Source organism: Ranitomeya variabilis, chromosome 2 (genome assembly GCF_051348905.1).
Source record: "Ranitomeya variabilis isolate aRanVar5 chromosome 2, aRanVar5.hap1, whole genome shotgun sequence".
In the NCBI taxonomy this organism is placed as follows: domain Eukaryota; kingdom Metazoa; phylum Chordata; class Amphibia; order Anura; family Dendrobatidae; genus Ranitomeya; species Ranitomeya variabilis.
Window position 1 is genome coordinate 201,229,373 of NC_135233.1, and position 24,609 is coordinate 201,253,981.

Here is a 24,609-nt window from a genome sequence, read left to right on the forward strand (position 1 = left end):
ATATAATGACTTACCAGTATACAGTAATAAAAAAAACTGGAGTTTATAGCAATATGGTAGCACAGAGGATAGAGCAATGTTAAGTAAATTGCTAAAACCTCAGAGTTTCACCTCTAATTCTTCTCACCACAGGATACAAGCCAATTAAGGAGTTTAAAGATTTGTGCAGCAAATGATGATGATGAGCAAATTTGCCAAAATTTGAATTCGGCAGTTCACTCGAACTTGGCCAGGAAATTTAATTCAAAATTACTCAATGCAAATGGATTTTCCCTATTATGCTCTGTCTCTCCAGACCCCAGAGCATAATAAACATTGGATGGAAAAAAGCCTCACCTCCCTACTCACCTGTCCTTCTGCTGTAGCCACCCTACGGTGCTCCGTACATCCCGTTTGTGATCTTTGCTCAAAGTCTTTGCATCTTCTTCTATGAACCCCATTCAGACCTGTGCTTCTGGTGCCAAATAGGCCTCATACATCACAAGACCCTTAGTTAATACCTTGACAGACGCATGTCTTCACGTCAAAACGTGCATCATCATATCATGACATGCATCACCCTAGGTTCTGATTACATCTCTGGCTATGTACATCATGATATCACAGTGCATTACATGATGTCTGAGGACAGCATGACACTAGAATTTATGGCACTAAGTTAAGACTAAAGAAGAAAATGAGTGAACAATGAGTGAAGATCACACAGGGAACTTGCGGATATTTGAATAAATTATTAAACAGCATGAATGTAAGTACTTGGATAAGAAAACAGTAAATAATCAGAGCCAGCATGGGTTTACAGCAAAAAGGTCATGCCAGACTAATCTAATTTCCTTCTATGATGGAATCACTGACTGGGCAGATCAGAGAAATGTGGTAGATATAGTATATCTCGACTTCAGCAAAGCATTTGATAAAGTATCTCATACTATCCTTATTGAAAAAATGATCAAGTATAGCATTGACTAGTCTACGGTTAGATGGATTCATAACTGGCTCAGTGATCGTATGCAAAGAGTGGTGATAAATGGTTGCACATCCAATTGGAAGAGTGTTTCATGTGGGGTACCACAAGGTTCTGCCCTGGCCCAAGTGTTGTTCAACATTTTTGTAAATGATCTAGATAAGGAAACTGAAGGTAAACTGATCCAGTTTTGAGATGATGCAAAGCTAAGAGAGATAGCTAACAGTAGAAAAGACAGAGCAAGGATTCAGAAGGATCTAGATAAGCTTGAACAATGGGCAGCAACTAATGGAATGGTATTTGACAGGGAGAAATAGAAGATTCTACATCTGAGCAAGAAAAACCAAAAATACATCTACAGAATTGGAGGAATAGAACGAAGCAACAGCATGTGTGAAAAAGACTTGGATATACTAATAGATCACAGACTGCACATGAGTCAACAGTGTGATGCAGCCGCAAAAAAGGCAAACACAGTTCTGGAATGTATTAAGAGAAGCATAGAGTCTAGATCATGTGAAATTATTATTCCCCCTCTTCTCCTTGGTAAGGCTTCATCTGGAATACTGTGTCCAGTCCTGGGCATCACATTTAAAAAAAACATTGAAAAACTGGAGCAAGTTCAGAGAAGGGCGACCAAGATGGTGAGCGGACTGCAAAGTATGCACTACAAGTAACGGTTAAAGGATCTGGGAATGTTTAGCTTGCAAAAAAGAAGAGGAGACCTAATAGCTGTCTACAAATATCTGAAGGGATGTCACAATGTAGAGGAAACATCATTATTCTCATTTGCACATGGAAACACAAGAAGCAATGGAATAAAACTGAAAGGGAGAAGATACAGATTAGATATTCGAAAAAACTGTTTGACAGTGAAGGTGGTTTGATGAGTGGAACAGGCTGCCAAGAGAGGTGATGAGGTCTCCTTCAATGAAAGACTTAAAACAGAGGCTGGACAGACATCTGTCTGAGATGGTTTAGTGACTCCTGCATTGAGCAGGGGGTTGGACAAGATGACCCTGGAGGTCCCTTACAACTTTAACATTCTGTGATGATACGCGGCAGCAGGATAGGTGTGTGGCAAAGTGCAATGGTGAACATATCATTGGGGCCACCTGTGTGGTCACACAGAGGCCCAATTGGATAAGGCGGACAATTTTCACCTCCAGAGCAATTGTGATAAGCTATTAGGCTGCAAAGGGTCCATATAATGTTCTTGCACAGGGACCCTCTGCAGACTCTGTCCGCCAATGTTGCTGTATTTTTTTAACGAAAATTTTACATTTTAGCAAAGTGGTGGCAGCAGAGCCACCTGGTATTTTGCACTGAATTTGTGTAAAGTGAATTGAAAAAAGTTTGGCTTCAGGAGAATCTGATACGTTTGTAAATTCAAGGTGAACTCAATTTGCCTCAAACAGATTAAATAATCTCTAGTAGTTACCAATTAGATACCAGTCCTATTAACAATTCTAATTATACAAAAGCAAGAGCTCCACTTTTGCCCTAAGCTAATTTAGATTCAATTAGGTCTCCACGGAGTCACCTATGATTTTTTGCAACAAAAAAAAAGTGAAAGTTTCTATAAATCTTTTTTTCTTGTGAAAAAAGTAGAAGTCCTCTATGAATGGTAGCAATGCTGTGAAGGTATCTCTGTGAACCCTAAGACCAAAGTTGAAGTGCCATTAGATCTTACAACACAATATTTATACAATATTACATAGATATTTTAGACTTAATAAAACTGAAGTATTTTCTTGAATATCCATGTCAGAATGTTTGTGTAATCTCTATATTACAATCAGCATTTTATGAGTCCAGCTATAGAATGATATGGATCATGAGTTCGAGTGTATTCAATCTCCACCAACATGCAACCTGTCAGTTGCAACTTGTATTTAGCCGTGTGAGGTCTCATGAGGAGCAGGGCCATTGTGAAGCTGTCAACCAGGCTACGTGTGCAGAGATTGACATAAACTTTTAGAAAGGCTTACACTGCCATTCTAACATGCATTTTCAAAAAGATCTATCTAGCTATGTATACAGGTTGTATTGTGAAATCTGGTAACAGAAGGTTAACGTTCTTCAAGCTGATGTTTTCTAAAAGTTCTAGCCATCTGTTGGTCCTTTATAGATTAGGACTAGTCAACTCAGATACAGATGTATCCTTCCTTCAGGTGCATCTGTACCTGACACATCCAGAAATGTATGATGTGAGATATTAAACAAACATGAATAAAAGTATACATCTGGTGGATGCCGTCTATCTAAACCATTCGTCATCTATAGCCTCTTGGGTTAAAAAAAAGTGCATGGTTATATTGAGTTAGAATGGTCATCAATATCTGATCAGTGGTGTTGGGACATCTGGCAATGACGCCGATCAGCTGTTCCTGGTGCCAGCGACTCTGTCAACTGTATAGTGGCCACTGCCGGGTACTGCCCTTCTGCCCCTATTCGAATTAATAAAGGGCACATGAGCAGTAAAAGGCTGCGGTCACTATCCAGTTGACCGAGCTGTGCTATACAACTCGACAATTGAGCTCTTCTGGCTGCTGATGGCACCAAGAACAGCAGATCGGCAGGAGTGCCAGGTGTTGCACCCACACTGATCAGATATTGATGACCTATTCTAAGGATAGATTCTGGAGAAAATACCAACACTACTGCTCCTGAAGTATGCATGCTTGAGGAAAGCATCACAGTTCTGATAATGTAAGCAGAAAACTCAACACTGAAATGATGATGGAGATGGCCTGCACAGGGTCGCACCTAACTTATACCTGACTCCTCTACAATACATATGTCCTTGGTGAAGACCATTGCCGGTCAAAATGTTGGACCTTTTCTTGCCGGATCATGATCATCATATCAGTGCTGAGGATTTTTGCTTACATACTATCCTAAGAATAGGACATCAATGTAAAAGTCCTAGACAACCTCTATGGCTCTACCTCCTAGTCTAAACATTATGTAATTACATTAAATAGATCAGATACAATTTATGCTTTTCAAAAATCTTAACAATACGTATAACGAGTGCCACATAAGACACTCATGAAAATTATCTGGCATTGATTTACTCAATTATTTAAGCAATTCTGACCTTGATGTAATAGAAATCAGTTAAATCTATGCTCTAACTTTCGGGTGAGGATGGGAATGGCTTGTGTTTGTACATAGAAGCCAAGCGGCAGAAGAAGGGAGATTGTTTGAACCAAGGATAAAATCCCAACACTCATGTTTCTTCTTTATTTCATAAATACAGGTATTTACATTGGCAGTTGCCTGATCCATGAGAACCATAAGCAGAAGAGTAATGTCCCCTGCTAATTGGACCAATAATAATCCAGGGTGTGTGTCTCAGACTACCAAAGACCACCTGTAGGCAATGTCGCTAAACTGTAGCCCAAAAAAGGTGACCTAAAAAGCAGCAATTATTCATTCCCTGTAGGTAGTGACTTGCATATAGTTTAATTTTTGAGGTCTTAACTAGACATTTGCTTTAATACAATGCTTAGCTTCTATTGGTTGGTGCAATAATTATAGGGGATAACTCAGGAGACTCTTTGCGTGGAACAAGACAACTACAGGACACAGTTTTATAAGTGGTAAAGTCTATATTATCACACGGTGATTCAAACAGGTGCAGAGAGAAACTCAAGTCCACAACACTTGGTGCAAATAATAAATGCAGCTTAGCAGTCTATAGGAAACTTCAGAGGAAAATGCAATCAAGCAGAAAGTCTATGAAGCACAGTTATTCTTGAGGATACTTGACACGAATAAATCCTTGTCTTAGTCCAGGCACAGATAGATATGCTTATTAGGCAGTTCAAATCATATCTTAGATCAACCAGGGAGGCCTGGTTAATAGTCTCAGGTTATTGCAAAGCAGAAACAGCTTACATGTCCAGCAAATGCAGATGGAAGTAAACACGAACAGCAGATGAAGGAGGATTACTGGAAACTTGTGTATGCAGCACGAACTCAGAGCAGAGTAGCAGGATCACCACACAGGTTCACAGGAGCAGGTGTATAGCCAGGGAGTAATCAGAGGTCAGGAGCTGGATGCAAGGCAGAATACTCTAGCACAGACTGAAGGCTGGGGTGGAGTTTTATAGCAGGAAGACACAGTGCACATGAGACCAAAGACACCATCTTGGAAAAGGGCAGTAATGCACAAAAGGTAAAAAATGTTCAGAGTCCTGACAGTTGGATATACACAGTTCTCTAGTGATTATATCAAAACTCTGATGATTCAACTAGTCACACTGATTTAGGTAAGGAGTCAATGAGCTTAAGGCAAGTCTAAAGGTCCATATCCACTGCAAGATTATCCTGAATGGGCATTCCCAGGAACTCTGGTTTCATGATAATCTTGAAAGTCTAAACAAGTTGTCAATCACAGCAAAATGCTTGATCGTCAGATAAAATGATCTTTTTTTACTTTTTTATTGTTCTTGACAGCGCATTGTTCTGTGTAAACAGGTCCTTCACTGCCAAGAGAAATGACAGCTTATGCACACAGAGTGATCTAAGATGGATCATTCAGTGTTCTTCGTTAAGAGCTGTTTCCTTCACAAGATATTTTACATTTAAATTGAGTACTTCCTCTAATTGCTGCTGTTTCAATATTTTTATTTTTTTTCTGTGCCCCTTGTTTCCAAAGTTATGCCACCCCAGTAGTAGAGATGCAAGTTTTCCCTTCGACTAATTGGTTGTCTAACATGGAATTTCTCTGTGGGCGTTTCCTTTTTCTCCTCTATAGCAGAAGTCGTCGGTATACGCCCATTTATTAGAGGGAAAATATGCTTCATTATTACATTGGGGGCATAACTTTGGAACAGAGGAGCACAGAAAAAAAAGGAAAACTGTTCCAGAATCAATGGAACTGCAGAAATAAGAGGAGGTGCTCAGTTTAAATTAGAAAACAAATCTAGTCAAAGGTCCTCTGTAACCCCTTCACGACATCCACCGTATATGTACGGTGTAAGTCGGAAGCTAACATGGTTAGTCCCCATACCTGGCAGGTCATGGCTGCATGCTACAGCAAGGACCTTCCTATAACAATAGTGGGTGGCACGCCACCCGTGATTGTTAACCCGTTAAATGCTGCTGTCAAACTCACAGCAGCATTAACAATGCGAAGGCAACGGGTCTTGTCATTCTTTGGGTCCATAGAAGTGACCATGATGTGTTCAAGGGTGGCAGATGGTTTACTATGACAGCCAGATGGAACTCCCTTGAAACCCAGCCTGTGAACGTGATTTCTACTATATGCAGCAATACTGCATATAGACACTTTCAAGTCCCCTAAGGGGACTAACAAATACAATAGAAAGTAAAAAAAATCAAAACTATACAAAATTTAATAGTTAAAAATAAACCTAATTAAAAAATTTAAAAAATACACATATTTTGTATCACCGCTATCATAAAAGTTTGATCAAAATATAAAAATAATTAACTCGATCGTTAAATACCGTAAATTGAAAAAAATATAAAATGCTAATATTGCGCTTTTTTGGTTGCTGAAATACCACAAAAAATGCTGTAACATGAGATCAAAATCGTATAGCTATCCCAAAATGGAAAAACTGCTGTCTTGCCGCGCGAAAAAATAAGCTGTCACAAGGCTCCAAAATAAAAACGGTATGGGACTCGAAAAATGGCGACACTACCCACAACTTTTTTTTTCAAACTTCTGTTTTTTTTTGCCACTACAATAATATAAAACTGAACTTGTTGGGTATTACCGCAATTATACTGATGAGGAGAATCATATTGCAGGGTCTTTTTTAACCACACAATACACCGTAAAAACAATTCCCAAAAAAACAATGTCAGAAATGTGTTTTTTTTTTCACTATTTCTCCCTAATCAGATTTTTTTTCCCATTTTCCAGTGCACTATGTGATAAAATGTATGGTGTCATTCAAAAGTACAAATCGTCTCGCAAAAAAAACCCAAGTATCATATGTCTATGTGAAAAAAAAAAAATAAAAAAAAAATATGACTCTGGGAAGAAAGGGAGGAAATTACGAAAATGCACAAATGGAAATTGGCAGCGTTGTGAAGGGGTTAAAAGCGATGTCCCGCAAATTACAACATTATCAATGATTAGAGGAAAAACAATACCGGAATATTTTGCGTTGACCTGTTACATTTCTTTTACTAGACCTTGCTATTCAATAATCACTAAAAACTTTGAAAATAAAGAAATAACAAGATAGATCTTTATTTTTTGCGTCCATTTTTGAAAGTTAATATGTAATATTTTTTAATGCTGTTCATAAATCTACAATATTTGAAACCTTCAGTAAACCTTTAAATAAAAAGAAAAAAAAAGCTAAGGTGGTAAAAAATCCAAAGCATAAAAAATCCCCCAGAAAGATCTCCAATCTAAGAGTGCCGTGCCAAATCACATTTCAAAGGCGCGAGCTGGAAAGATATCAAAGGTCTCTGAGTCATTAATAAAGTGCGTTGCATCTCCACAGAATATTTTGAAAGATGCTTGTTACTCATTGCCATGCAACGACACTTAAAATTTGGGGTATTAAAACACTTGCTTCAATTATTTAACAAGCAGCCTCTTCTCAAAATGGACTAAAAGGCCAAAATAATTAGGTCAGCCATTAACAGAAGGAAACAAAAACAGTAAATTAAATAATTTATGAACTTTTTAGTCAATAGAAACCGATCGTTAAACGTCTCAACCAGTTATAGAATAAAAGTTACAGTTGTACAGAATGAGAAAATTTGCTTCGAAATTTAGATTAGGCAAGTTGGCTACTTAATTTATTGTTCGGCTATTGCAGATGTATTATGTATGCTGCGCTCTAGTGAATAAAGGAAAAATCAGAATAATTGTACATCCCGAACAAATCAACGCACACACTGGTTAAAATTCCATTGATTGCATCTAGACCGCCAATTGAACTGGTGATTTTGGTGCCAACGATGTATGAACCATTCAAAATTAAGTATATGGTGCTGATTAGTGTTGGACAGAACCCTGGTTGTTCGGGTATGGACGGACAGTTAAAAAAAAGTTTGGTTTGGATAACCCAACAGTACCCCAACCTGAACCAATTGAAAGGAGGGCCTGGACATCCAGCTTTTGCCATGTTGTCATGTGCATGACAGTGCGGCAAACACTGCCTCTGACCGGCGGTAAAATAATTACTGCTTGTCAGAGAGTCGCATTCCCACTCTGGTTCCTTAGTGTTCAGAGTGCCGAACCCAAACAATATCACGGACTTCCTGGTGAACTTTACTGTTCGAGTTTGTCCATCTCTAGTGCTGATTAAGAATATGGCTTTAGTTTTGTCAAATTGGCTCTAGTTTCTGAGATATTTAATAATTAATTAATTACAGTGGAATTCTGGCTTCAAAAAAGTGGCTTCTACAGCATTGTAAGCTTAAAAAATTGAAGTGCAAAATAATTATATGGAATATTTCATTACCTAAGACACAGTTAAAGAGTCAAAAGACCAAAAGGCAAAAAACTATTATTTTTGCTATTACACACAAGTCACATTAGAAGAATGCATTATTCAGCAAATTAGTGGGGGGTTTTAATTCAGCACCCTGAAGATACCCTATGTTCATTCAAAATACTAGGACACCTGATTTTTTTTTAGTGTAGACCTGTATTATACACTCACCGGCCACTTTATTAGGTACACCTGTCCAACTTCTTGTTAACACTTAATTTCTAATCAGCCAATCACATGGCGGCAACTCAGTGCATTTAGGCATGTAGACATGGTCAAGACAATCTCCTGCAGTTCAAACCGAGCATCAGTATGGGGAAGAAAGGTGATTTGAGTGCCTTTGAACGTGGCATGGTTGTTGGTGCCAGAAGGGCTGGTCTGAGTATTTCAGAAACTGCTGATCTACTGGGATTTTCACGCACAACCATCTCTAGGGTTTACAGAGAATGGTCCGAAAAAGAAAAAAAATCCAGTGAGCGGCAGTTCTGTGGGCGGAAATGCCTTGTTGATGCCAGAGGTCAGAGGAGAATGGGCAGACTGGTTCGAGCTGATAGAAAGGCAACAGTGACTCAAATCGCCACCCGTTACAACCAAGGTAGGCCTAAGAGCATCTCTGAACGCACAGTGCGTCGAACTTTGAGGCAGATGGGCTACAGCAGCAGAAGACCACACCGGGTACCACTCCTTTCAGCTAAGAACAGGAAACTGAGGCTACAATTTGTACAAGCTCATCGAAATTGGACAGTAGAAGATTGGAAAAACGTTGCTTGGTCTGATGAGTCTCGATTTCTGCTGCGACATTCGGATGGTAGGGTCAGAATTTGGCGTAAACAACATGAAAGCATGGATCCATCCTGCCTTGTATGGAGCATCTTTGGGATGTGCAGCCGACAAATCTGCGGCAACTGTGTGATGCCATCATGTCAATATGGACCAAAATCTCTGAGGAATGCTTCCAGCACCTTGTTGAATCTATGCCACGAAGAATTGAGGCAGTTCTGAAGGCAAAAGGGGGTCCAACCCGTTACTAGCATGGTGTACCTAATAAAGTGGCTGGTGAGTGTATATAGATGTAGTAGAAATCAACAAGAAATGTTGGGTATAATTCTAATTTCTGACTATGATTGTCACTAAATACCTTTAAATACTGGATAATGCCTGCAGTGCACATGTAGTATAACTATTATATGTGAGAAATAGACTGAGGTTCAATGATTTAAAAGAAGGCACAAAGTCCTCTCAAAATGTTTCACCAGATACATTGGCTTAGTCAGGGGTAAAATGGCTAATGGTCTACTAGACTAGACTCAATAAATAGCTATAAACACTAGAAAATGTCCACAGTGCACATCTAGTATACAGTGGGGGAAATAAGTATTTGATCCCTTCATGATTTTGTAAGTTTGCCCACTGGCAAAGACATGAGAAGTCTTCTATAATTTAAGGGTAGGTTAATTTTAACATTGAGAGATAGAATATTAAAAATAAAATCCAGAAAATCACATTGTATAAATTATATAAATGTATTTGCATTTTGCAGTGAGAAATAAGTATTTGATCCCTCTGGCAAACAAGAATTAAGACTTGGTTGCAAAACCCTTGTTGGCAAGCACAGCAGTCAGATGTTTTTTGCAGTTGATGATGAGGCTTGCGCACGTCAGGAGGAATTTTGCTCCACTCCTCTTTGCAGATCATCTCTAAATCATTAAGATTTTGAGGCTGTTGCTTGGCAACTCGGAGCTTCAACTCCCTCCATACGTTTTCTATGGAATTAAGGTCTGGAGACTGGCTAGGTCAGTCCATGACCTTAATGTGCTTCTTTTTGAGCCACTCCTTTGTATGGTCAATACAGATCAGCTGGTCTGAAAAATTCAAATTTGCCAAACTGTGTGGATTTTTCCAGGACGTTCGATTTGCAGAAAGTTATTCCCAGGGAATTGAATGTTCCTTATTATGCTCTAAGCTCTCTCCGGACCCCAAAGCAAAAATATAAGATGTGAAAAACAGAAAAAAATGTATACTCACCTCACTGTTCTCCTTTCCGCACCTCCAATGCTTGGTGCCTATCATCGGGAGAGAGAAATAGCGATTGAGAAACTGCCAGTCCTGTGCCCTATTGTGCCCTATTGGGAACCGATGATCACTACTGAAGTTACTTTACAAGGTATGATCATATGGTACAAAATATGTCACAGATGCAAGGTGTTATGGGAAACCTAGCGCAAAATCACATTAGCCAGCTCATTAAAGCTTCAGCAGTGTGGGAAAAGTGTCAGATAAGATTTTTAGCAAATTGCAAACAAAATCTCCAAGTGTTCGAATTTGCTTGGAACAAGAGATGAGCAAATATTTCAAAATTTGGTTTGGATTGTGATTGCCATATTTGCAATATTCGCCAAACATATGGCACACGCCATTGCAGTCAATGGGAGATAGATGAGCAATGTTCGGAAACGACCGTCAAACATAAAATCGGCACTAATATGATATGAATATGGCACGATTATGGCAAATTCGGATTCGGCAATCGTTTTCCGAACATATCATCTCTACTTCAAACCACAAATTTCTAAAAATTTGACTCAAACTAAATCCTGCATGAATCATTCATTTCATCTTTATGTATAACGGGTTTTCCTAGAAAATAAATTTATAACTTAACATAAAGTATATTCATAACTATTGTAACTGTTTTTAATATCATTTTCTAATTTTTATATTTTTTCCCTTAATTTTTCGTTTTTCGTTTTTCCTTTAAATGATTTCACGGGATATTTGTTTGTTTTTTCTTTTATTTTACTACTATCTTTACTGCTGAAGAGTCCTTAGAAATCAACCATGCTAACAGCTGCGGACCACTGAACCCACACGGGAGCCGACATCACACAGCAGAGCCCCTATTGGATGTCTGTCTGAGCACACTGATTAAATAAGACTGTTGCCAGTTTCAAGAAACGGAAAAAGGAGGCCCCCTGTAACTGGAGACAGGAGAAAGAAATGCTTAGAGCAGTGTAAAGCAAAGGGTATTTCCATTTACACTAGCTCTGTCACTAAAAGAAAAACTCAAAAGCTCAAATCTAAGCAGCAGAGTTTTGCAGGAACAGCAAACATTCCGCACCACATTTTTATCTTTGTTTTTTTTTTATATACAACTGTCATATTTTTTTTCCAACTTGATCAATGAGCATTTAGCTAAACCCCTGTATGTTCTACTTAAAAGATCTAATATTATACTTAAAATGGGACTCCAAAATTTCACAAGGCAATAACGCAAAAAAACTGTTACCCTTTAAGAAATCTGAAATTTTAAGAATTTTTTTTCCCACTTGATCAATGATCTTTTAGCTAAACCCTTGTATGTTCTACTTAAAAGATCTGATACTATACTTAAATGGGAATCCAAAATTTCACAAGGCAATAAAGCAAAAAAAGTTTTACTCTTTAAGAAACCTGTAAAGATAGTTGCTCCAAAAAAAACATAATAATAGTTTCTCCATGGTCCCGAATAGCTAACAGGTAGCTTATTTAGAAACTAAGAGAACATATACTTCCAAGAAAGATTCAAAGAATTACGTAAGAGCAGACACCGGTTATTGGTATTCCATCTGTAGTGCAGATGATTTAATGATATAGTTTGCAGAAAAATAGAACATTTTCAAAGAGCTAAAAAAAGCTTTTTACAATACAAAGTGATGAACAACTATGGTTTAGTCATTCAGTGATCAACAGCAGTGTCGGACTGGCGTACCAAGGACCCACCAGTAACCAACTCCAGGGCCCACTTTTCAGGTCCATATAAATGTGACATTATCCTCAATCGCAAATTTATAAAGCAATAAACTGAGTAGATTCTTAAATGATTAATATGCCGCCTTTGACTGTACATAGTGATTCATGTATATTGTGCCAAGTACTGCTCATATAAGAGAGTGGTGGCCCAACGGAGGATTCTCCTGTTCTCCGGTGGGGTAGTCCATGCTTGATCAAAAGCCCAAAATATGCCGGTGGGCTAATCAAAGTTTCAATTAATGATTTGTGTTATAATCTGGTGACCTTGGAGCCACATGAAAACTTTCTCTGGAGTCGGTGGAACCTGTACTGACCGCAAATCCTGAACTAACAACGCAACTAGAAGTAGCCGTGGGGTGTGCCTAACAAACTAGACACCTCGACACAGCCAGAGGACTAAATACCCCTATAGATGGAAATAGGAATGCTATCTTGCCTCACAGCAGACCCCCAAAGGATAGGCAGCCCCCCACGAATAATGACTGTGAGTAGGAGAAGAATAGACACACGCAGGTAGAAAACAGGATTTAGCAAAAGAGGCCACTCTAGCTAAATAGGAAAGGATAGGACAGATTACTAGGCGGTCAGTATTAAAACCCTTCCAAAAATACCCACAACAGATAATACAAAAAGTTCCACAATCTAACTAAAGACATGGAATGTATATCTGCCACTCCTGAGAATCCAACAAGACTGAGAAAATACTGACACAATCTAAGCTGGACAAGAAAACACAAAGAATAGCACTGAATTGTGAAGCACACAGCATGTGTGCCACAGGAAAAAAAAACAGACACTTATCTTTGCTGATTTGGCAGAAAGGCAGGAGGAACCAGGCAGAGGTCCAACACCTCCCAACAACAATTGACAACTGGCAAGGACTAATGAATCCTGCACACCTAAATACCCCAGTCATAACTGCAATCAGCTGACACACCTGACCAGGACTGCAACCCAGGGACAACTGCATTACTACCTACTACCACCGGAGGGAACCCAAAAGCAGAATTCACAACAGATTTGTCAACAATTGATAATTTTTGTAAATAGCCATGACCAATTAATTCAATTGTAGATGATGGGCTATACACTTGCGATGATGCACCAAGAAAAGAAATTGAGGGTTCGGAAGATGAAATATGGTTGACATGCAATGCATCTCAGCTCTAACATACAAGACTTTATCAGGTGTGGAGTACATAGTCCCATACACAAATGTAAAATTTGTAACACGATTTTATTAACAATCATAAACTAAATAATGATTAAATAAATACATACAAGCTAACAATACAAGGTACAGAAATGGTGCAAATACAGGCAGACACAGACTACCATAGTGGCAGTATGGGATATAGCAGCTGAATTATAAATTCCTCCTAAAAAGTGCTTAGTGCATAACAAAATGCCAGTAAGTATGTGGCTAAGTCCCTATATATGCTGGGATTGCTTCTGTAGCTTCCTACCAAACCACTACTCTGGAGAAGGGGAGGGAGGGAGGAGGAAAGTGCCGCTAATCTTACCCATGTGTAAATGCCGGTAGTGAGTCTCCAGCAGCCCCGACGCGCGTTTCGCGTTGGGCTTCCTCGGGGGGCTGCTGGAAATGCGAAACGCGCGTCGGGGCTGCTGGAGACTCACTACCGGCATTTACACATGGGTAAGATTAGCGGCACTTTCCTCCTCCCTCCCTCCCCTGCTCCAGAGTAGTGGTTTGGTAGGAAGCTACAGAAGCAATCCCAGCATATATAGGGACTTAGCCACATACTTATTGGCATTTTGTTATGCACTAAGCACTTTTTAGGAGGAATTTATAATTCAGCTGCTATATCCCATACTGCCACTATGGTAGTTTGTGTCTGCCTGTATTTGCACCATTTCTGTACCTTGTATTGTCAGCTTGTATGTATTTATTTAATCATTATTTAGTTTATGATTGTTAATAAAATTGTGCTACAAATTTTACATTTGTGTATGGGACTATGTACTCCATAGTTTGTTGTAGGTTAAATTGTCTCGGAGTGTCCTTGTTACAGGACGGAAGTTATGTATCAGTGGTACCTGTTCTTAAGACTTCATCAGGTGGCCTGTATATTAGAGCTGAAATGCACTGAATTTTCATTCTTGAAAAAAGTAAGCATATTTTACCTTCGGAACCCTCAGTTTGTCTCCTTAGGGCATTGCCACAAGTCCATCATCTACCATTGAATTTTATCCAGACTGGAGGTTGTAGCTGGACATATCCTTCTGTCGGAATATGGTGGCTTGAAGCTTTTAGTTTTTCTGCTGCTGCCAGTGGAGTTGTGCCCAATTGTTGCACAATGACACAAGGTGAGAGACGGTCCTCATCACCTTTATTCTTGCATTCTAGCATACTACACTTAGATGATGTCTCTTCTCCTGCAGCACTGTTTGTCATGACAAAATGATGCCAAACATTCAACTAAATTATATCATTGTTAACTAATGTGATGTTAACGCAACGAGAAAAGCCTCTTGGTATTAGAGCCACTTTGGCAATTAGCCAATGGTCACACAGATCTTCTGGTTTGAAGGTGTTGTCCAGCTGCTAGACAACCCCTGCTTAAGCAATTCAGTGCCCCATAGAAAGTAAAAACAATGAATACCCACCTCTCGCCACTGCACTATTCCAGTAATGTCAGCGCCGCTATTTCCTGCGGGTGATGTGACATTATTCTGTTGTGTGATCGCTACAAGCAACCAGAAGTTGCTAATCGGCTGCAACTCATCAATATTGCCTTAGAGCAGACGTAAAAATAGTAAAGGCTGCAGCCGATTAGCAACTACTAATTAGTTGTAGCGGTTACTTAATACAACAATGTCACATCACCGGCTGAAAACAGCAATGCCGACATCACTGGAAAGCCTGCAAGAGGAAGAGTAACTATTACTTTTATTTTCTGTGGGACATTGAATTGATTAAGCTGGGGATGCCCGGTTGTGGACAACCCTTCTAAAATTCTTTTGCATGGGCAGATGATTTTGTGGACAAATAGTCATTTGACTTTTCCTTCTTGACCAATGGTCCATGTAAACATATCTGCCAGAAAAACTAGAAGATGCTTCTTTGTCGTTTGATCACAGCTTTAGTAAATAATCAGTTGGGTGGCGCAATCTGCTGCCGTCCATAATAAAACTGTATGTGGATGAACAATCACATTAGCGATCATCTGATTACATCCAGTGCTGTTGATTACTCCATGTAAAAAAGAGCTTATCGAGTGCTGATGGTGGTTCTACATTGTGTTGACTCGCAACATTTTGGGAAGAAAGTAATGTCATGTAAAATGACCATTGGAATTGACTAGGGGTACGGTACATACATTTCATCCTCAGTTTTGCAATAAATACAACCATTCAAATGAAAAGATCCAGAATACACCAGATCAGGAGACCCTGCATACTAACAGCTTGGCTCATACAGGGGGTCTCATGGACAGCGGTTTTTCTGATGGAAACTACATGATTGAGCACCACCGGTCAGTCATGCATCTGTAAGCCTTAGAGTATTGTGCAGAGAATCTAGTGGCAAGTATTGATGTACAATATCAGCAGTATCATCCAGTGCCAAAGATAGGTGAGCCTTACATCGCTCTTTTCATCATTTAGCTCTCCCTTGTGGTGACTTGCTAATCCAATAAGCGTCTTTCCCTGTTTTTTGGTTTTTCCTCTCCTAATGTATAAAATTTGTTTCAGCAACTAAAAAGCCTAATCAAGTTTACCTGGGTCACAATATTGATGGTCTTTATTTGCAATAAACTATCTGATTTATCAATGAGATGTCTAAACAGAACAGGATAACATTGTAATCAATACCATAGCTGCTAATAAGTGTATGCTGTGCGAGTAGACTGAGCATTGTAATAATGGCTGTAGTGGCCTCCTTTAAACAGGTGACCGTTAGGAGTGCTAAAGCCCTCCATATACATACACACTAGTCTAATGTGTGTTGGAGCCCTTGACAAATTATTGTTGGGGGAAATATTACTCCGGCATGTCTGATTTCAGACTGCTGTGTGAATTGTTTCTCAGAGATAAGCCGCTGCCAGATACTGTATGTCTGACGATGATTCTTTAATAGAGAACACTTGGCAGAACTAGCACTCCTGTGTATGATAGAGACAACCAAACGTTCGGCCAACCATCATTCAGATGGCAGCCATCCAATGTGTATGGCGGGCTCAAGAGTTGGTTCAAATGTATTATTGATGGCCAAACCTAAGGAATACAGACAGCTGTCTTAGGGTTATTCCCTCATCAGTGCATAGTAGACTTCCAATTAGTGCCTCTTGGAGGAAGGCTAATTTGCATACCTTTTTCCCTGGGAGCATTGCTGGGTCTGTAAGTCTGCCTTAGCCAGCTTGGAAGTCCAATAAAAGAAAAACAGTATGCCTATAGGGCAAAGGGGCCATCATACTTTGTCTGCTTACTTGGTGCAGTAGAACTACATGGCATAGATTGCAAGAAGAATGGATTCATTGGTAATTGACTTTTTCATCTATATTTCCCTGATAGGGAATCTGTCAGCAGATTATTGGTACTTAATCTGAGAGCAGCATATAATGTAGGGGCAGAGAGTCTGAGTCCAGATATGAGTCACTTTCTCAGCAGCTTGGACTAGATTCAATGCAATAAGTGTTTTATTAGCAGGAGATTACCACTGCAGGACCAGGTGCCTCATGCCAGGCAGTCCAGCTAATAAATGTAACCCTGCCCCCTTCACTGATTGGCAGCTTGCTATCAGTGTACACAGGAAGCTGCCAATCAGTGGTGTGGGTGTGGTTATACACAGCTCAGAATTTGAGCACTGTCATATCTACAGTGGAAAACAGGGATTCTATTAAAAGTGAAGCATAAATAAAAAATGAGAAAAAAAAACAAGTAAACTTTATGAAGTTGATTGAGCATTTGTGTAGCATGCAATTCATATGTGAAAAACACAATGGGTGGCTTCTATTCATTAGCCAATAGTAGGTAAATACATATTTGGCACCTTAAAAGAATAACATTCTTGTTCTAATCAAATGTAACTATGACGCACAATGCTACCTCCTTCATACATACGACTTAATGCAGTTTTATTAAAGCTACGTTCTTCAATTCTGAAAAATGGACTATCCCAAAACTAATATGACTGTTGGCAGGATTCATGCAATAAATTACTGATATCATGTTCTGTCAAAGAATGAGACCATTCATGAACAAGCAGGAGGTATCAGTGCCAGAAGATGGCTTTTCATTTTGGACCAATGCGCTAATGAACAAGCCAAAAAGTAGTAACAAAAGAGAAGGAAGATTGTGTAAGCGAGATTTTTAAAACATCCTTATAATTGGAATTTTTTAGCACAAATCCATCATAGTTTAGCATCTTCTATTCAAATCAGAAAATAAAATGAGATTTTTTTCAGTATTATCATTAAAGAGGATGTCCACTACTTTTTCATTGATGACACCGCACCCCCACCGATTAACTGTCCTCAGTGTCGGTGGCGGCCTCCAGCTGGAACTGCTCAATTGGGGAACTGCTCCTTCTTCCAATAGTGGCCGTGGCAGGGTACGGCATATCCGCCTCATATCGATTTGAATACCTAGCCACGGCCACTACTTGAGTACACTACTAATCGAGTAGTTCCGGCCAGCAGCCAACACTGTTAACAGCTGATAAGCGGGGGTGCCAGGTGTCGGATCCCAACCGATCAGACATTGATGACCTATTCTAAGGATAAGTCATCAATGATAAAGTAGTGGACGGCCTCTTTAAATCAGTATTAGTACTATATATGAATACATTAAACATTGCAATATATGTTATTGGGGAAACAGGGCACCACAACTCTCTATACACAACCCCCATCCCAACCCTGCAAAATCTTGGTAAACACTCATAAATCTTTTCAGTCATCAAAAGCATCATTCTAGTTTTATAAAGTTTTTAGATCTCAAGAAGGAGGGGGATGCAGCTGCAGATTCTCTGTGTGCTTATGAGACTAAGAAGATGGAGCAGAAATGGGGAACATCTGAGTGCTGGCCGCAACACTAACATCACATCAGTAAAGACCCGTCCACTCAGCGAGCATAGAGATAGAAAATATGCATTAACAGGCACAAAAGGTAGCAAGGAAATCACAAAAATGAAAGAATAAGAAGTTGGGGTGCTCCATGTGTAAAATCGGTGGGATTAGGCTGAGGAATAAAAACTCAAAGGATCACGCACCTGGTAAGGTTGTGCAGATTTGCAAGCACAACAATGCATAGGGTGTGGGGACTGGTTGGATATGGCTGCGGCTCCACCTGCTGAACCTGACCAAGACAGGCACAGAGCTTGAGAAAAAAATAGTTGAAAGAAGCCGTGAAGCTGCCGAGTCCAAGGGAGACAAGGTAAAAGAGAGCATTAGAAAACAGGGACTTTGCTGACAATGAGTCTCGAAGTTCTTCTAACTCTTTCATCAGGGCTATAACTCTGCAACCCATTGTCAGTAAAGTCACCGTTTTCTAAGCCTCTGGTTACCTTGTCTCTCTTGAACTCACGGCACACGGAAACAAGGCGTCTTTCAATTGCTTTTCCCTCAAATATAGGTAAGGCATGTTTCTGGCTGCACTGCACATTCCCAGATTGGGGGGATTTTTATTTATCTTTTTCTTTTGGCAATTACGTGTTAATAAATTAAAGAGGTATAACAGCCAAAAACATTCATCACATATACACAGAATTCATCATGAATGTCTGACAGTTGGGGGTCCCACTACTGGCACCACCATCACTTACTAGAACAGTGGTGCCGTTTCAGCGGTGTCGGTACTCACATTCCCTGGCTCACATGTGGTTGTTATGACAAGAGAGCCCGGGCGCCAATCAGCACTGGTGTCACTGTCACTGCCTACAGATGTATAAGCAATCAGGGGGAAGTGAGGGTTGCGGCTGGCCGATCACTTCCTCTTGATTACTTATACAGCTGAAGGAGTGCTGATTGGACACCCAGGCTCACTTGTCATAACAACCTCACGTGACCCCGGGGAATGAGAGTACCGACACTGCTGGAAAAGTGGTTGTCCAAATAGTAGGTTTCCAATAATTAAGATTCCTAAATGAACAAATTATTTTGTATCCCCTCATTAAGTCACAAAACACATACAAACATAAATTAGCCAACCTAAATTAAAAGACAATGCTTACCTGTAAGGTGACTTTGGATCAAAGCACGTCTTCGTGACATCTGTAACGTTGGGATTACAACAAGCTCCACCATCATAATCCAATTCTTCAATGTTGCAATCCATATCACAAACGCTGTTTTCCTTCCGGCTGGAGTAACAAAAGTGGCGCCCACGACAATCACCACCATCATATCCAGTAAGTTTATGATTGCATTCTGGATCACACTCAGTGCTGCCTATCTTTGTAATGTCACAGTTAGTAAGGATGAGTCGGTATCGTAGAAAGGAGTCATTTCTTTCTAACACATTTAATTTCCATGTGATGTTGTAGGGGTTAAAAGCTTCATTGAGCATCTTATGCTGAAGCTCGATTTGTTCTTTGGTTACTGTTGGGTTTTCATGGTTGTCATCAAACACGTTAACCACTGTATAACGTACAACTCTGGGTCGCTGGAAACCTCCAACTTTGTTGTAACTAGATATCACCTCCAGATTGTCACAAAGAGTTTGCCCACACTGGGGAAGATCTAAATTTGTGTCCAAGGATGAAACATGGAGATAGATGTTTTCCGTTTGTGGCATTTTACCATATTTACCATCTACGAGAAACCATTTGCTGTTCACATTCTCAAAGCTTTCCTGAAGAACAAGTTGAGGTAGAGAAGTACTCAGTCCATGAAATGCATGGCCCATATCCAACAATATTTCCTTCTGGGTTCGAGCTATTTTCCAAAGATTAAATTGTTCCATGTAGCCTCTGTAATTTTGATTTAGAGCATTCCCTCCAATCATTAGAGTTTTACACTTCCGAGCAAAAGTGCTGAAGACTGGGCCAACTTGTTCACTACTTGTTGCCACTTGTGCCCCGTTGACATAGAGTTTCAATATACGGCCATTGTAAGTTACAGAAAGATGAATCCACTGATTCGGGAGGTAGTTGCGATGAGCAGTGATGGTCGTCATTTTGCGAGCACGATCTGTCTTTAAGGAGAAGAAATAGCGTGGATCTCTTGTACCCTGGTCACTCATGGCCTCAATTCCGAGTACCCATCCACGGTCATGAGAAGTATAAGTACATTTGTCATAAAGTCCTAAGTGTCCCCAGAAAAGAAAAACATATAAGTAAGAGTAGTACAAACTTTAGGAGAAACATATATCCCTAAACAAATACCACAAAAAATATCAGAAAAAAACTACATATAAGCATTTAAAAGGAATCCCAAGTTTTTTTATATGCACATTGGTGGAGATAGGTTGAACTTGATGGACATCGGTCTATTTTCAACCTATGAAACTATATGTAACATGTAGCTCTTTCAAAGACAAGTCCAGAAATACCTAACATGGTCAGTAGTACATTCTTCCATTGCTGAGAAATCAGCAATTTAATTGATATGCAAATGAGGCTAATAAATTATTTTTAGATTTGAAGCTTGAGTCACTCCAGCTCTATTCCCTGCCCATCGCTGCCTCCTCCTGCTTGGCTGACAGCTCCTTTGCCTGCTCGGCAGGGAATAGAGTCGGAGTGACAGAGGCTTCAGATCTACATAAAAATGTTTGCATAGAAATTCAAAAACTGATTTTTCAGTAACGAAGGAACGGACCGGCCGTGTAAAGGTATTGCTGGACTTGTCTTTGAAAGAGCTACATGCACATATAAAGTTTAGGTTGTGAAATACTGCTGACAGATTCCCTTTAATATGATTTATAGATCTCCTCCCATTGTATGACAGTATGATTTATCCAGTCAAATTCTACTGTCTATTTCAGCTTCTATGTTATGAGAACAATACTAAGTGCCTACAAGTCTGTAATACAGATTTGCTGGGACTTTAGTTCAGACATGGCAACTTTTGGGGGCTCTCTTTAATGATTTTTCATCCCTGAATATGAGTTTGGATACCAGGGCTCCATCTAATAATGGAGCATCCCGGCAGTATGCCTTAGGAACCTTCAAGAATCACATTTTTTTGGAGTTTATGGGAGATGTTATTGGCACCGGGAAGATTTGCCAACTTTTCTAGGAGTTGGGGAACTCTCTCCTATTATTTAGGAGCCTCGAGAAGAGTTGGTCAGTATGTTTCTCACAAGGTCCAAGCAAACAACTCATAATGTCTGTAACAGTGTATATGAGTAAGTGATAGTTTGAAAAATTGGTTAAATTCTGCACTGATGGAATGGAGGATTGCAGATAAATGAAGCCAAGGATCCAGGAAAATGAAGATGTGGTTTAATTGTCTACGCATTTCAAAGTAGCAATACTTCTTCTTCAGGACAAACCATTGATCAACCATCTTCATTTTCTTGTATCCTTGGCTTCATTTGTCTACAATCTTCCAGTTCGGCAGCACAGAATTTAAACCATTTTTCCAACAACCACTATCCTCCATCATTGTGGGTCTGCAGGAGCTGAATCCAAGCTCTATCTATGGTGGTGGTTGAACAACCAGGAAAGGTGAGTAGGTTTTCTAATTCCTAATTAACTTTTAATCGGATAAGACCCAATTAGCAGTATTGTCTTTTCAACCCATTCACAGTGTAACTGAGTAAATATAATAAGTAATGTACAAACAAATTATCAATTAATCCCAGGTTTCTTAAGAAACATAAACTTTCCCATATCTTCCAAATTAATTGCATCAGGTGTCTCTAACCCGTTGGCCTCAATCTGGACCATGCAAATAAAAAGCAAGTTGACGGTACACCTCGGACTTTAGAGATGACACTCGTATTTGTACCAATGTGTGTAGATGCACGTGAACTTGTTTACCAATCGGCATAAACCTCATTACTGCCGGAGTGGAAAGGTGATGATGTCAAAAAGTTTAATTGAATAAACAAAATATTTGGCGCTCATAGAAACCATAAACTAGTAAAATATGTGGGGAAGGAATGTGCCTCAAATAGCTGCTATTACACTACACACATGGGGTTTCACTACAACCTAGTAACTGCCAGATGTCAAGTAGGCGAGATAAGCTTTGTTCTTCCAAAGCCTCCTATTGCATTTTCGCATGTATATTAGTAATATTGTGTACTAAATATGCAAAGCATGCGGGTTTGCTAAGGGCAAGCTGTTGTGAACATTTGATTCACATTTTAATGCACGTACATTACGCATATGTGACAAAAATAAAAATGAATGCTATCGACATTTCACGATTCATATGTTCTAGCTAAATAACAAGCAACGCCAAGCTGTATTGAGTAACAGTAAAGAGAATCCACCAGTAACCGTGACTAGTGATGGGTGAGCGTGAGCAGCACTGCACGATAGTCGATCAAGCATCGGGTTGAGTATTGATCAGTGCTGAGTATCACGTGATGCTCGAATGCTTGGGTCCACGTAAGACGCTCATTCGAATCATCTCATCAGACCCCGAGAGAGACCTACGTAAAAATGCTTGAGTTCTCGGGTCTCCATAAGACGATCATTCAACTCATTTCATCCGACCCCGAGAGAGAGACCTCCAGAAAAATGCTTGAGTTTGCCATTCACTTCCATTATTCTCACTACCTGAGTTGAGAACGTCCAAGCGTCCGATCTGCTCAATTCAGCCAAAATATAAGCAAATATTGAATATACGAAAAGTAAATTGAACTACTGCTATAAAGGCCATATTTATAAGATTAATACTAATTAAAAGAAATCGGTCCCTTGGATTTTGCTGCCTTGTCTGAGAGCAGCATTATGTAAGGACATAAACCCCGATTTTAGTGATGTGTCACTTAGTTAACTAGGTGTTGCAGTTGTGATACAATCCATACCGCTTAGTCACATCTTTCTGGGTACAATGTATGTTGACAGTAAGCTACTAATCAGTTGTGGGTTTGTGGTCGGACCAGGGCTCATGTGAGCACCAGTCCCGGAGGTGATTATCTCCTGGCGGTAAAACATTCATTTTATGGAAACTAGAGCATACAGCTTGTGAGTTACACAGCTCTGAAATCTATGTCTCAGCCCCTACGTTATGCTCTCCTCAGATTACATAGCAAAAGCCTTCTGACAGATTCCATTTCAAGACCAATTCATGTGTGATCATTAGCCAAATGAAGGCTCCTTAACCTTTTTTCATACATGCCTCTCCCAGACTAAAAGCCTTGAAAATTTAAAAGAAACCTGACACATGAAAAAACTCAACCTGCATTCATGGGGTTAATCTGCAGGTTAATAGAGCTCTGAACTTGCACTTTGAGCCACACTACTGAGAAGAAATTAACTTTATTCTTACTGGCAGCACTATGGTTTCAGTCATGGGATGATGCCATCGCGTGATCAGTCACCGTTGTGTGTATAGACAGCGATGTCTGTAACTGCACCCCCAGCACTGACTGACAGCAGCTCATCATTAGAGATGGCTGTCAGTCAGTGCCATTGGCATGGTTACAGCTGCCGCGCTCTGTGCACTAAGACCCCTTTCACACATCAGTTTTTTTTGCCATCAGTCGCAATCCATCGAATTTTGAAAAAAAATGGTTCCTGCGACTGATGGCGCTGGATCAGTTTTTTTCTCATAGACTTGTATTAGTGACGGATTGTGACAGACGGCCTCACGTTTCATCCGTCGTTCGCTGGACCCGTTGAAAATTGTTTGCCTGGCGGCCGGAGATAACGGACATAGTAACGTTTTTTGTGTCCGTCGAAAAAACGGACAGTGGCGGATCTGTCGCCGTCCGTCGGATGCTAGAATAAAAGCCTATGGCGCCGGATCCGTCAAATGACGGAATCCGGTGACGGATTTAATTTTTTTAACTGAGCATGCTCCGATTTTTTTAGGATACAATTAGCCAGATCAGCTAGATCTGGCGAAAAAATGGATCCATCGCATCAGTTTTTCACAATCTGCGAAGGATCTGTTTTTTTTCAAAATTTTACAGATTGTGACTGATGGCAAAAAACTGATGTGTGAAAGAGGCCTAAGCGGTGACCGAACCCGTGCTGATGCTGCCCCCCATGACTGAAACCCAAACACTACCAAGAGGAATAAAGTTAATTTCTTCCCGGTAGCGCGTCTAAGTGCCAGCACTGGACAGGTTCAGAACGCTATCAACCTCCAGATTAATCCAATATCTACAGATTAATGGCATTTTTTCACATGACAGGTTCCCTTTAAAAGGCAGGAAAGATACAACCCTACTTTCAAAACTGCCTTAGTTTAATAAGAGGAGTGATTGGGCATCTATGGA

The 24,609-nt window shown here is 39.9% G+C and overlaps 1 protein-coding gene across 2 annotated transcripts in view; it reads right to left on the reverse strand.

Annotated features, from left to right (window-relative positions):
- The window catches only part of PAPPA (pappalysin 1), a 421,200-nt gene that overhangs the window by 322,398 nt on the left and 74,193 nt on the right, over nucleotides 1-24,609 (reverse strand). For both annotated transcript variants that reach the window (XM_077283454.1, XM_077283453.1), the window contains exon 2: nucleotides 19,442-20,513. In XM_077283454.1, coding sequence (XP_077139569.1) covers nucleotides 19,442-20,513 — 1,072 coding nt within the window. The remainder of the gene's footprint in view (nucleotides 1-19,441; nucleotides 20,514-24,609) is intronic.